This window comes from Cervus elaphus, chromosome 6, assembly GCF_910594005.1.
Source record: "Cervus elaphus chromosome 6, mCerEla1.1, whole genome shotgun sequence".
Lineage (NCBI taxonomy): Eukaryota > Metazoa > Chordata > Mammalia > Artiodactyla > Cervidae > Cervus > Cervus elaphus.
The window spans coordinates 47908776-47923524 of NC_057820.1; the positions used below are offsets into that span (position 1 = coordinate 47908776).

At 38.0% G+C, this 14749-nt stretch overlaps 1 protein-coding gene across 9 annotated transcripts in view; it reads left to right on the plus strand.

The window, feature by feature from the left end:
* Positions 1-14749, plus strand: part of FRYL (FRY like transcription coactivator) — a 253065-nt gene that overhangs the window by 162900 nt on the left and 75416 nt on the right. For all 9 annotated transcript variants that reach the window (XM_043906825.1, XM_043906824.1, XM_043906827.1 and 6 more), the window contains 7 exons: positions 1574-1745; positions 2213-2345; positions 7168-7275; positions 10218-10455; positions 11329-11514; positions 11782-11868; positions 13789-14057. In XM_043906825.1, the coding sequence (XP_043762760.1) occupies positions 1574-1745; positions 2213-2345; positions 7168-7275; positions 10218-10455; positions 11329-11514; positions 11782-11868; positions 13789-14057 (1193 nt within the window). The remainder of the gene's footprint in view (positions 1-1573; positions 1746-2212; positions 2346-7167; positions 7276-10217; positions 10456-11328; positions 11515-11781; positions 11869-13788; positions 14058-14749) is intronic.

Here is a 14749-nt window from a genome sequence, read left to right on the forward strand (position 1 = left end):
CGCTGTTCTACCTGAAGTCCTCACTCTGGTCCTCCGACATTCCTTTGTTCTATTTTCACGGGCTTTTCCCTTCTAGGTCTTTTAGCCACTGCCATTCTGGACTCCTTTTCCCTATTCTAACTACCTAACAGTAGTTTAACAAGTGAGCTGGAAAGTTACTGAAACTTTTTATTTGTAGGATTTTTAAGATAGGTTAATAATTATTTCCAGATTTTTGAAGTGAGCAGAAATGACTGTTTTTTATAGATGACATGCTTAACAAAATGTCTTCTATGAGTATGTGAAATGACCTTTTGATATTTAGACTAATGTCACCAGCATTATGTCATATATAAAGATAGGAGTAAAGCTGAAAACCTTGATCTTGGACAAAAATATATATATAAAGGAAAGTTTTATTTTCTTCCTGTATTCCAGTGAACTGTCTTACACACCCACTGGGATGCATGTGCCCATTTAGAGACCACTGGTGCAGGTCATAAATAGTGACAGCTTGGGCTGAGATGGTGTGGTGTAGAGAGATCATTTACTGAGAAAAGAAACACTGAGAAGATAATGAGTTTGTGGGGAAAGTGCCTTTGGTTTGAACATGGTGAATCTGAGGCAGCTTTTTGACATCCAAGTAGAGGTATCAGATTGGTCTAAGGGTTCAAGTTCAGAGAAATGAGCCTTAAAATTAGGGGTGCTCTGAGACGAGTGGTAGTTGAAGACATGTAAACACATGAAATTCCTTTGGGAGAGAACACACAATGGTAAGAAAAGGCAACCTGGGAACTTGCCTTGAAGCAGCCTAAGGTTTAATACCCGGGTAAAGGCGGGTGAATCTGGAATGCGGGTAGTGGTACAGATGTAGTCATGGAAGGGCGTGTTTAGGGAAGAAGAACTCTGACAGTGTTCCATGCTGCGGAAAGTCAGCTGGAATGAAGGAAGAAGGCCCGCAGTTTTGAGCGGTGTGCTCGCTGATGGGTGAGAGGGAAGTTAACGGGGAGGGCTCGTTCCATTATGCTAGTTGAGTATAGTGAACAGGAACCAGATATGTTCAGTTAAAAGGGAAATGTTGAAGGTGCAAAAGAGAAGGAATGATTTGATAGTGTAATTTCCCAGTAATGCAAGAGCGGGCAGGATTCTGTATAATAACTAGGAATACCAGCACCGCTTGATTGTAACAGGAGCAAAGGAGAGGAAGAAGAGGTGCAGATATAAATAGATGAGTGTGCTTTGTAGTGAGAAATTGAGGAAGACTGGTGGTTTTTTACTATGACGTGGGAGACAAATCATCTACTCAGAGAAGGGAAGGTACAGTGTCAGGGTAGTAAAGTTGAGGAAGGAACGGGAGAGTTTTGAAGTAAGCTAGAAAACAGGAGAGCCAGTTGACCTCAGAAGTGAAAGAGTGGCACTTGGGAATTTGATGTTAAATTCCAGTGCGTGGGCTAGTTTAAAAAATGTTGAACAGAGGTTCATTTTTCTTCTATCCTTCTTCCTCCCATCCCTCACTGTTATTTGTTGAGATGCTTTTAGCATGAAAAAAGAGGAATTGTCTGACACTTTTACTTTGAAACTTTTTTCTCTGAAGAGAATGAACATAGGCCTCAGAGTGTTCCTTGTCATAGCGGACAGTCTGCAGCAAAAAGACGGTGAACCACCGATGCCAACGACAGGCGCTATCCTTCCCTCAGGAAACACCTTGCGTGTAAAGAAAATTTTTCTCAACAAAACCTTGACAGATGAAGAAGCAAAAGTCATAGGTTAGTGTTAACCGGAATGAAGAAATAATACAGTTTAATGTTCTTTTGTGAAAGTTTATGATCAAATCTAAAATGTATGTATTTGCCTACATACATTTATTTGCCTATGAATGTATGTGTCAGGTGATTCCAGGATACAGAGTGATACAAAATGAATACATTTTCTATAACATCTGTAAGTTTTCATGTTAGAAGGCTTTGGATTAAATATTTTCTTAGATGATACTATTCATTGCATCTTGTCCTTCTTCAAATTCACTTGTGTGCATAATTTTTATACCTTTTCTCCAATATACTGAAGCGGATCATCAGAGAGAAGAGTATGTCAAAGTCAGAATTTCTTTTGTAACATCAGTAAGCTAATGCCAATTAAAAGTCAATAACCTTTTATATTTTACAGAGAATAATTAATTATTCTATGTCTAATGTTTGACATTTTATAACTGAGTTTTTTTCTCCCCCTCCAGGAATGTCGGTTTATTATCCTCAAGTGAGAAAAGCATTAGATAGCATTCTAAGACATTTGGACAAAGAGGTTGGGAGGCCCATGTGTATGACTAGTGTGCAGATGTCCAATAAGGAGCCTGAAGATATGATTACGTACGTAGTCAGTAATTTCTCTTCATTGCTATTTCAGTTTTCATAAGGGTAGAGGGTTGATTCTGCTTGTTCCCTTACTTTCTCTTCTGGAGTTCGCCCCTTTTGCCATCTGCTGCAGTTTTTGATACAGTGATTCTTTCCAAAGGCTCAGTTTTACTCTTTCATGTGTTGTCAGACCAATATAGATAGCAAAAGTCATCCTTGATCCATACATTTCATTGTCAGTGACAAGGCCTTATGGATAAATCATAGGTACCCCAGATGTGTGTGGACATAGCTGGTTTATCAAGTCAAATAAATGCTCTTATTTCCAGAGCTTTGTTCAACAAAAAAGAAAACCTGAAAACCTCTTGGGAACTGAGGGTACAGGGGGAAATAATGTATGAGGAGCTTTTTGTGTGAGAAACTGTACCTCACCTCACCCTCCACCCCACTCCCAGGACTGCTTGTCAACACACAGTTTCCATTTATTGTTAAGAGACTTCCTTCTCAGAAGGATATATTTTCTGGCAACAACTTCTTTTACTTGCTATAAAGTATCCATGTATTTTTTACAAGAGGACTTTTTTATGGTGTTAATATCTGCTTTGTAGGTCTTAGACCACCAAATTGGATAGTGGATCTCTCAATAAATGCAGGGGTTACTATATACTCAGTTCAGTTCAGTCGCTCAGTCGTGTCCAACCCTTTGCAACCCAATGAATCGCAGCACGCCAGGCCTCCCTGTCCATCACCAACTCCCGGAGTTAACTCAAACCCATGTCCATCGAGTCGGTGATGCCATCCAACCATCTCATCCTCTGTCGTCCCCTTCTCCTCCCGCCCCCAATCCGTCCCAGCATCAGGGTCTTTTTTTTTTTTTTTTTTTTCAGTGGGTTTTGTCATACATTGATATGAATCAGCCATAGAGTTACACGTATTCCCCATCCCGATCCCCCCTCCCACCTCCCTCTCCACCCGATTCCTCTGGGTCTTCCCAGTGCACCAGGCCCGAGCACTTGTCTCATGCATCCCACCTGGGCTGGTGATCTGTTTCACCATAGATAATATACATGCTGTTCTTTCGAAACATCCTACCCTCACCTTCTCCCACAGAGTCCAAAAGTCTGTTCTGTACTTCTGTGTCTCTTTTTCTGTTTTGCATATAGGGTTATTGTTACCATCTTTCTAAATTCCATATATATGTGTTAGTATGTTGTAATGTTCTTTATCTTTCTGGCTTACTTCACTCTGTATAATGGGCTCCAGTTTCATCCATCTCATTAGAACTGATTCAAATGAATTCTTTTTAACGGCTGAGTAATATTCCATGGTGTATATGTACCACAGCTTCCTTATCCATTCATTTTTCCAATGAGTCAACTCTTCGCATGAGGTGGCCAAAGTACTGGAGTTTCAGCTTCAGCATCAGTCCTTCCAGTGAACACCCAGGACTGATATCCTCTAGGATGGACCGGTTGGATCTCCTTGCAGTCCAAGGGACTCTCAAGAGTCTTCTCCAACACCACAGTTCCAAAGCATCAGTTTTTTGGCGCTCAGCTTTCTTCACAGTCCATCCCTCACATCCATACATGACCACTGGAAAAACCACAGCCTTGACTAGACGGACCTTTGTTGGCAAAGTAATGTCTCTCCGTTTTAATATACTGTCTAGGTTGGTCATAACTTTCCTTCCAAGGAGTAAGCGTCTTTTAATTTCATGGCTACAATCATCATCTGCATGATTTTGGAGACCCAAAAAATAAAGTCTCTCACTGTTTCCACTGTTTCGTGATGGGACCAGATGCCATGATCTTAGTTTTCTGAATGTTGAACTTTAAGCCAACTTTTTCACTCTCCTCTCTCACTTTCATTAAGAGGCTTTTTAGTTCCTCTTCACTTTCTGCCATAAGGGTGGTGTCATCTGCATATCTGAGGTTATTGATATTTCTCCTGGCAATCTTGATTCCAGCTTGTGCTTCTTCCAGACCAGTGTTTCTCATGATGTACTCTGCATATAAGTTAAATAAGCAGGGTGACAATATACAGCCTTGACATACTCCTTTTCCTATTTGGAACCAGTCTGTTGTTCCATGTCCAGTTCTAACTGTTGCTTCCTGACCTGCATATAGGTTTCTCAAGAGGCAGGTCAGGTGGTCTGGTATTCCCATCTCTTTCAGAATTTTCCATAGTTTATTGTGATCCACACAGTCAAAGCTTTGGCATAGTCAATAAAGCAGAAATAGATGTGTTTCTGGACCACTCTGGCTTTTTCAGTGATCCAGCGTATGTTGGCAATTTGGTCTCTGGTTCCTAGGCCTTTCTAAAACCAGCTTGAACATCTGGAAGTTCATGGTTCATGTATTGCTGAAGCCTGACTTGGAGAATTTTGAGCATTACTTTACTAGCGTATGGGATGAGTGCAATTGTGTGGTAGTTTGAGCATTCTTTGGGATTGCCTTTCTTTGAGATTGGAATGAAAACTGACCTTTTCCAGTCCTGTGGCCACTGCTGAATTTTCCAAATTTGCTGGCATATTGCGTGCAGCACTTTCACAGCATCATCTTTTAGGATTTGAAATAGCTCAACGGGAATTCTATCACCTCCACTAGCTTTGTTTACTATGTACTAGTATATGCTAACATCTCTGTGCATGCTGAGTCACTTTAGTCGTGTCTGACTCTTTGCGACCCTATAGACTGTAGCCCACCAGCCTCCACTGTCCATGGATTTTCCAAGTGAGAATACTGGAGTGGGTTGCCATTTCCTTCTCCAGGGGATCTTTCTGACTGAGGCATTGAACCCTCATCTCTTTTGTCCCCTGTATTAGCATTGGATGCAGGATCTTTACCACTTGCACCACCTGGCAAGCCCCAGGAGAGTTTCTCTAATGTGAAGGGGTTTTTTTTCCCCTTGCATTACTTCCTCTGGGAAATCTTGATCCTTTCTGTCACACTTGCCTTATTTATGCCCATGAATCTGCCCTCACTGAGTTCCTCTGACTGCATATATTGGGTCTTCAGTGACAGTGTAAGCTTGCCCTAGTCCGCTGTTTCTTCTGTAACTCCATCAATGTTTGATTCGAATTTCACTTCCAGTGTTCACTTCCTTTTTCCTTTGCTGTACTTTAATTTTTGTTGGCCAACTTACTCTTTTGATTATCCATTTTTGTCCACTATCACCTGAGTTTACCACTGGAGGTAGGGAACCAACACAGCTACACACTTTTGCCATGTGAACTGAATAACAGATGCATAGTGACCAATTATGACAGACAGAAAAAACTGATGTGACTAAATCATTGGTTATGATACACATCTGTTATTTACATCCTGATTTGTAGGCTGAAGAGCTAATAGGGAAGCCTGGCTATACAATTACTTGCAGTTAATATCAGATAACAGAAAATTGAACCACACTGTTGGGGACTGGTAATATTTGACTAAACTGTGGTAACTGAAATCATGCATATTGGGAGAAAGCTAAGAGAAGACTGACTATATATAAAATCACTAAAAATAAGTAGTAGGTTCACTGCCACTATAATGAATACTGACCCCAAACTCTTAAAACATCCCAACTCTTTTCTATATAAGAATTGTTTTATTGGGCCAGCTGAAGGACAATTTGTGTCAAATAAATTAACAGTTTTCCCTTGAAATATAGACCACAATAAAAGCCAGTATATAAAAGGTTAGATATTTAAAATAAATAAATAAAATCATTGAATAACTAGGGAAAATACAGGTGAATTGTATCAAGCATCTAGAAGAACCAGGATTTCCAAATTTCACATATTTTATTACATAAACAATATGCTTATTTTTGTGTGTGTTTGTACATTCTGAAGTAAAATAAAAAGACAAGAACAAACAATACCATCAGTGGTATATGAGAATGTCTGTTTTCTAAAACTCCTGTTAGTACATGATGTTGAAAATAAAGAAAATTTTTTGTTAATTTTATGGGTCCCCAAATAACTAATATTAGGTTATTTAATGTCAATATTATTTATTTTAATAATTAAATATACATCAGAGGTTAAGTCAGAGATTTGTTTTTTTTTTTAAATCAGAGATTTAACTTATTTGAAACAATTAATAAATAATGTATGTGTGTGTGCTCAGCCATGTCTGACTCTTTGAAACTCCATGGACTATATAGCCTGCCAAGCTCTTCTGTCCATGGAATTTTCCAGGCAAGAATACTGGAATGGGTTGCCATTTCCTGCTACAGGGTATCAGGAAGATCAAGTCCATGGATCAAGTCCGTGTCTGTTGTGTTTCCTGCACTGGCAGGCAGATTCTTTACCACTGCGCCACCAATAAATAATTTGCTTAATATTTACTATTTGAATATTTGTTATGCTTGTTTTCTTTTTAAAAATGTTTTTTTATTGAAGTTTATTGAACTTTTTATTGAACTAACACAGTGTTGTGTTAGTTTCAGGAGTATAGAAGGGTGAGTCAGTTATACATATACATACATCCACTCTTTTTTAGATCCTTTTCATGTGCAGGCTCTTACACAGTATTGAATAGAGTTCCCTGTGCTTTACAATAGGTCCTTATTAGTTATCTGTTTTATAATTGATTACTAATTACTGAAAACCTTTTTTTCTTGCTAGCTGTGTTTTTTTCCTTAATTATATATATATCCTTTTTTTGTATTTATAAACTGATAATTATTTACTGGAAATGTATATACTCTTTTTATTATGTTAAATACATTAAACTTTTGGAGGTAGGCTCATATTTTCTGTAATAATTTTTCTAAGTTTACTTTCATTGTTTGATATATGTAAGATTCATTTTATTAAGTCCTCTTGTAATCTGTTTTTTAGCGGTGAAAGAAAACCCAAAATTGATTTGTTTAGAACTTGTATTGCTGCTATTCCAAGGCTGATTCCTGATGGTATGAGCAGAACTGACCTCATTGAACTGTTAGCAAGGTAAATGAGAATTCCTGTTTGTGAGGTTAACTTTTATGTCATTCAGTCTTTTTAAATTTCTAAAGCATCCTATTACTATTAACACTAAAAAAACGTAGTGATAGAGACATTTTTAATCCGTGGATAACTCTCTAAACTCCCATTTTGTCTTTTGTTTTGTTAACACATTCTCCTTACTCATCTTTTAACTTTTAAATTTCTTCTGGGTCCCCCTGTAAATCCTATTTTTAAATTCCTTGCCTTTCCTTCTAGTATTTACTATTTCTTGGGATTTATAGAACATGTTCTGTTAACATATGTCCATTATCAGCGTGTGATGACACTCACTAGGCAATTAATTATTGTGTTAACTCCTATGGTCCTTTCTTTAGCACCTAGGGTGGTGGCCAGGTCTCATTTTCACTTTTTTTCTTCGATTGCAGAGCCCGTAGTGCTCAGGTTTTTATCTCTTTCCTCTCACTAGGCTCTATAAAAAGAGTAATTAATATGATATCCAAACTTAAATACCAGTTCCTGGAAGTAATTCTAAGTTGAGATGATGGCCTTTTGAAAAACTGCTTTGCTGATGCAGTTGGGGATTCTCTTTAAATAAGGGGTCAGCAGACTTTCTTCGTAAAGGACAGCATAGTGACTGTTTTAAGATTTGTGAGTCCCGTGGTCCCTATCACAGCTGCTCATCTCTGCCCTGGTAGTGAAGAAGCAGCCACCTGTTAAGGAGCCTGGCTGGATTTGGCCCTTGAGCCATAGTTTGCTGGCCCCGCCCTAATGGAAAACCAAGCACAAAGACCATCAATGGAGCAGTGATAGCTCACCATGTTGTAAGATGGTTACTGCTTGCTGAACACCGATTACTAAGTCTTAAGCTAAACTCACAATGAATAAACAGTTAATGGACCCTTCCAGCAGCCTTTCCCACCTCCCTGGTCACAGAGCATTTCAAACACCCATGCACTCCCTATCCTCAGCTCTTAAGGGCTGCAGTAGGAGACTGGATGGTATTGAATGAGGAGAAGAACGAGGTTTCTTTGATACTCGGCACCATGAGATAAAGTCATCCCTTCCCACTGTATCTCTTAACTCTTGCTATAAATTAGATTGCGGAGTTACAAAGTTCCCGTCAGCGTTAGGGAGGGAAAACAAGTTTAATTATTTATAATGTTATTCCTTGAGAAAGCAGTAAACAACTGTCATTCACTTCTGCTCTTACTCCTCCCACCTCAGTTTAGTTCACCGTTTTGCGGATGGCAGTCCATATTCCCCACCAAAGTGAAGTTGCATCCGCAAGGAGCAGGGGTGGAGGAGCCGAGTAAAGGAGCAAATATCTAGGCAGTGGTTGACAATTTGCTATTGACTTTGCTCCTTTCCCCGGTGATACTTAATTGATTTTGGCAGAAAGAAAGATTCCAGGGTCTGCTTATTTTGTCCCTAGCTCCTATCACTTGGAATTGTGATGTCTAAATCTTGTTTACTTAGAATAAAGCAAGCAAACAAACAAAGCAAAGATACACTGTGAGTTTGCAGACCTGTCTGCTGTCTCCAGGGAAGGTTCAGTAGTTCTCCTACCATAAATGAGTCAGGCCCCTTTCTCCGCGTGGATATATCCCGAGTCACACAGAGAGGTGTAAATTCGTGGATTTAAGGAATGTTGAATGACCTTTTTAGCCAGCAGCATGGAGCTGGTCACTCTCCTTTCCTATAGTCTCTCCTTTGGTGCCACCATCAGAGACACAACATTGGACTGAGACCCTTGATCTGACCCTGTGTGGTGTTTCCAATGTGCCGCTGTAGCTGCTGGTCCTTTGGGGCTCACTCCGGGTCTTTGTATTAAACAACTATAGTACATTTTCTCCGCAGTCTTACTGTCAGTTGAAGGTTAGCTTAGTGAAGACCAGAACTGAGTTCAGCAGGGCGAAGACTGTGATATCACACAGTGTCCTTCCTCTATCATTGAGGATAACTCCATCTTTTCAGCTGCCCAAGCATGTAACTGTGGCATATTTTTAAATATCACCTACTTATCTTTATTCATTCGAGCTGTTTCCGATACATGTGTCTTGATGGTCAATCATGTAAATAATTCTCTGTAGCCCCAAACAGAAACTCTTACTCATATAGCATTAAATATTAGTAGTTTCATTGCTGCAGCCATCTTTTGTGATTTTCTTGTTTATCATTCTCTTTTTTAAGTCCTATCAAAATCCTTTAACTAATATTACATTCCTGTCCTCATATCTTATTGATATCTTTAAAAGGTAATTATATATAGCCTCTCCTATAATTTACTTAACATAAATTCTCTTGAAGACTTCATGTGTCACTTTTTTTTTTCATCTTCTTTCTAGGCATACTCATTTATGAAGTTACTACTTAATTCTCATTTTCATTTTCAAGAATTATTTCTGTTAAATTCATTCCATCTTGACTGTATTTTTTTCATCACAATCAGCCATCTTATGTTTAACTGTAAGCTCAGCAGCATAAAAGGAGCAGTAGAGGTAAACTGTGTCCTTTACAGTGATAGTGTAGGACTAAATAAATGTCAGCTAGTACTAAGGTATTATATAATTCTGCATAAATTTGATTGATTATAGAATAATATACAGCATTTTAAGGATTAAAGAATTTTTAAAATGTAATTCTGGTTTGTTTGTGTTTTCTAAAGTATAACATTTGAGTTATGATCAAACTTACTATTCTGAATTATCAAACTTATCATTCTGATGCCAACTGATATTAATAGATTGACATGTGAATTTAAATAAATGAATACAGATTAGCATAAGGACAAATACAGCACAAAAAGTGAACATTGGTTCCTGTTTTCTTACTTCTTAAGAACCAGTTGAGAGGATATATTTTTTAAATTCTTAGTTTTAAGTTTCAGATGACAAAGCTCTTTGGAAGGTTTTTGAAGTTTGCTAATGGAATTTTGTTCTTGGTAGGCTCACAATTCACATGGATGAAGAACTTCGTGCTCTGGCTTTCAATACCCTGCAGGCGCTAATGCTTGATTTTCCAGATTGGCGTGACGATGTCCTTTCAGGATTTGTTTATTTTATTGTGCGTGAAGTGACTGATGTCCATCCCACACTTCTTGATAATGCTGTAAAGATGTTGGTACAGTTAATAAATCAGTGGAAACAAGCAACCCAAATGCACAACAAAATCCAGGACTCACAGGTACCAGACGCTTCCATAGTGTTCCTCTGTGCATGGTCAGTGGTAAATGACTGGTTATGATGTTAAAACATACTGACTTCCTCAAAAAGTGAAAGTTTCATTAGTTTTATTTCCTTTCAAAGTATTTGTAACCCCTTAAGCAGAACTTTACTGTAGTTTATATATTAAATATAGAAATTAAATTCTTCCTTTGGTAATAATTAGTTTTCAGTGAACATACAAAGTAGAGGCAATTCTAACTCACAAATAGGCTGTTTCCAATATATTTAAAGTTGGTATAATAAAAAATGTTGATAGCCTTTCAGTTGAGTTATTTGGTTGTTTATCAAAGGCACCAGTGTGCCAAAGGCATCAAAAGATCCCCATTTCACATATACAGTATGTGTGCTACTTAACTGAAAAGGGTGCTCAAATTATTGGTTTATGAAAATGTAGAAGTCATAGAACCTTGGATATTAGAGCTGGATCATCTAAGCTAACCCAGCTTCTCAATGTTCAATGAGCCTGCACATCACCATCTCCTAGGTGATGCCACGCTGCTGGTCTAAACTTTGAGTACAAAGGATGCCATTCAATCCCTCATTTTCCATATAGAAATGTTGGACCAATAGTGATTAAGTGTCAACTCTAAAGCTTTTTACAAAGCAGCCAGAGAATGATAGAACTTAGGTACATTGCATATTCGTGTGTTTTAGACTGCCAATTAAATGCTTTTTTCACTATATGATGTGGTATTTTTATAAATTGAATGTTGTTTAAATTTCTTGAGCTGAGGCAGACCTGTCGCAGTCATTTTTATGATTTGCTTTACTCTTTACTAATTGTTTTACTGGAATACATACTTTTTTTTTAACTTGTGTTTTATTTTTCAAGCATGGTGTAGTTAATGGAGCGTCTCATCCCCCTGCTCTGGAAAGGATACCATATTCCAATGTCTTCCACGTGGTCGAAGGGTTTGCCCTCGTCACCCTCTGTAGCAGTCGGCCTGCCACTAGGAGATTAGCTGTCAGCGTCCTTAGAGAAATACGGGCTTTAGTTGCACTTTTGGAAATACCTAAGGTAAGTTTTAGATATTTCATTCAGCTATCTAATGAAAGTACTTAAAAACTACCCTTTTGTCCATCCTTGTTCCCATTTCTGTTTTTACCATACAGGTATCATTTACCTTTTAACAAGATCTTTTTGAGAGGGTCTAAGCTCACCTGCCTGCCTTCTATTGCATTTGTAACAGACAGGGCTAAAGTAAATTTGTAATGTTTATCTAGGTTTGGCGGCTGTTCCTAAACATTCCTGAACTTTAATAGACATGTGATGTCTTTTTTATAGGGTGATGATGAATTAGCCATAGATGTGATGGACAGGCTGAGCCCATCCATTCTTGAGAGCTTCATTCATCTCACTGGGGCCGATCAGGTAACGGTAATGACTTCATGCTATTCAGCAGTGTTTTGAAACTTAAGGTGTACATGCATACAGACCTGAGTTTCTTTTAGAAATATCATGCATTAGAAAGTATTGTGAAAATGGTAAAGTGCTTTGAAAATAAAAAATAATTTTTAAAAAATGGCATACACAAAGTGGCACTACTTTATGCTATGGTTAGTACTCTTCCCCACAAAAATATAAATATTTTATCTTTGTAAAATTCCAATCTTTCCAACTAAGAAGTTTCTATTAAATCTGAAGTTGCAATTGACTACTGTTTGCTATTGATTATGGCATATGGTATTCTTGACCCGTATATGCTGGTTAAAGGGCTATTGAAATTTTTTCTGTTGAAATTCAAAGCAAAAAAATTGAACTCTGCACCTTGCAGTAAGTGTATTTGTTTGCTTTGCTATTTAAGTTCAAGTGCATGGAGTAAATATGTAATATCTTATGCCTGAGTCATAGGTAATTTGGGGCTTCCCTGGTGGCTCAGTGGTAAAGAATCTGCCTGTCAATGCAGGAGATGTGGGTTCTATCCCTGGGTTTGGAAGATCCCCTGAAGGAAACAGCAACCCACTCCCATATTCTTGTCTGAAAAATTCCATGGAAAGAGAAGCCTGGTGGGCTGCAGTCCATGGGGTTGCAAAAGGGTCGTACACAACTTAGCAGCCAAACAACAGCAACATGTGGTTTCACTCATTGAAATGAAGAAAAACACTTCGTCAACACGTACATTACTAAGAAAGCGTACGCTATCTTTCTTAGTTTGGTTTGGGGGAGAAAGGTCGTATATCAAGTTTTCAAAACTGATACAAGAATAACTATCAAACTTTACTAATTGAAATTACTTTCTTCCTGTTTTGCAATACCTGCACAAGAGGTTTCTGTGGTTTCTACATAACTTGACTCTTACAACTCAAAGTTACAAGTAACCACGAGAGATAATAATAAAATTTTAGAGGCCTAAGGTATGGTTATAAATCTGTTCAATTTAGAGAATTCTGTTTTGGATTATTAACCATGAATTGGCCAACAAGAAGAGAAGTGAGTGACTCTCTTCTAGTGCCTAAAGCAGTGCCTGACTGAGAGCAGGTACTTTGTAAATATCTGTTGAATGATCAAGTGAATCGAGCCTCTGTTCAGTTTTTAAGGCTCCATTTTTTGTTGTCTATTGAATCATAAATAATTTGCTCTGAAGTTTATCTCTTCAGTATAAGAGTTTTGACTATTATTGAGCAAATAATATTTGAGAATATGTAGTTCTGGAGAGGAGCCCATTTTCCTGTCTGTTCCACTTATGCATACATAGTACACAATGGCTTCCCTGATGGCTCAGATGGTAAAGAATCTGCCTGCAGTGTGGGAGACCCAGGTTCGATCCCTGGGTTGGGAAGATCCCCTGGAGAAGGAAATGGCAACTCACTCCAATATTCTTGCCTGGAAAACTCCAGGGACAGAGGAGCCTGGCGGGCTACGGTCTGTGGAGTCACACCGAGTCAGACAGGACTGTTCAGCTGACATTTTCACTTGTCTTGCAGTGCACATCATCATGAAAGTTAATAGTTCATTTTTGAGTTCTCTAGCATCTTGAGTATCCTGTGAGTTGCATATTCGTATAAGAATTACATAAGTGGTGATTCTTAACCTTTTGGTTTATAGATCTTTTTGAGACTAATAAAAATTACAGAATCTCTTCTAGAAAACTGCATGTGCAGAAAAACCTTATATGCAATTTCAGGAATTCTCTACCTTTTTAAATCTATCTCAGACTTCATATTATCCGTGTTTAAGAATCTCTGTTCTAGAAACTACCAGTAGACCACTTTTATAGTTTAAAGCAATTTATGTGGTACAACTTACGAAAGTTGTTGAAATGTGCAATAATGAATTTTTTTCTCTGCTTAGACTACTTTGCTGTACTGCCCGAGCTCAATAGATTTACAGACATTAGCAGAGTGGAACTCGTCTCCCATTAGCCACCAGTTTGATGTGATCAGTCCATCACACATATGGATATTTGCACATGTGACCCAAGGCCAAGACCCATGGATTATAAGTCTCTCCAGTTTTTTAAAGCAAGAAAACCTTCCGAAACACTGCCCTACAGCCGTGAGCTATGCTTGGATGTTTGCCTACACAAGGCTTCAGTTGTTATCCCCACAAGTTGATATAAAGTAAGTGATTTTCCTAGTGTAAATTTTGCAATATATAGGCTGTCAGCCTTCATAACACATGCACTTGAAAAGTTCTACAAATTGGAAATCCCATAAACGACATGCCATAATGTACTGGTGTGTTAAGGAGGGCAGTGAAAGTTATAAAGGATATAGTCATATAATCCTTTCATTCTTTTTGTATAATTTGGTCTTACAAATTATAATTGTTCATTTATTTAATGATCACAGTGCTTGGTACATACCTTGTGTTCAATGAATGAATGAATGGGGAGAGTATGAAGATGAATATGGATGTGGGTATGGATAAGTTTGTAGATGAAGGGTGGGAAGCAAAGGGAAACGAGTTCAGTGAGTTTCTGAGCGTAATAGTAAAGAGTTAAGGGTAACTGGCAGTGACAGAGTTGACCTGGCTTTATAAACTGCAGGTTAGTCTTATTCTTAAATTGCAAAGAAAATTTGTTTGAAAAAGCATGTATACATTTTTTAGTTTTGTTTTTATTGTTTGTATATATGTATACATACATGTTAATTATATATTGCTATAGATTCTCAGATATTGTTTATTGGATGCCATTTTTTAATGAAGATTGACACTTGCCACCTTGTATAACATTTGTGAACTTATTTAGTCTCCTTTATTTTACCATATTTTAAATTATAAGCCCCTCTCTTACCACCATTCCCTGTAT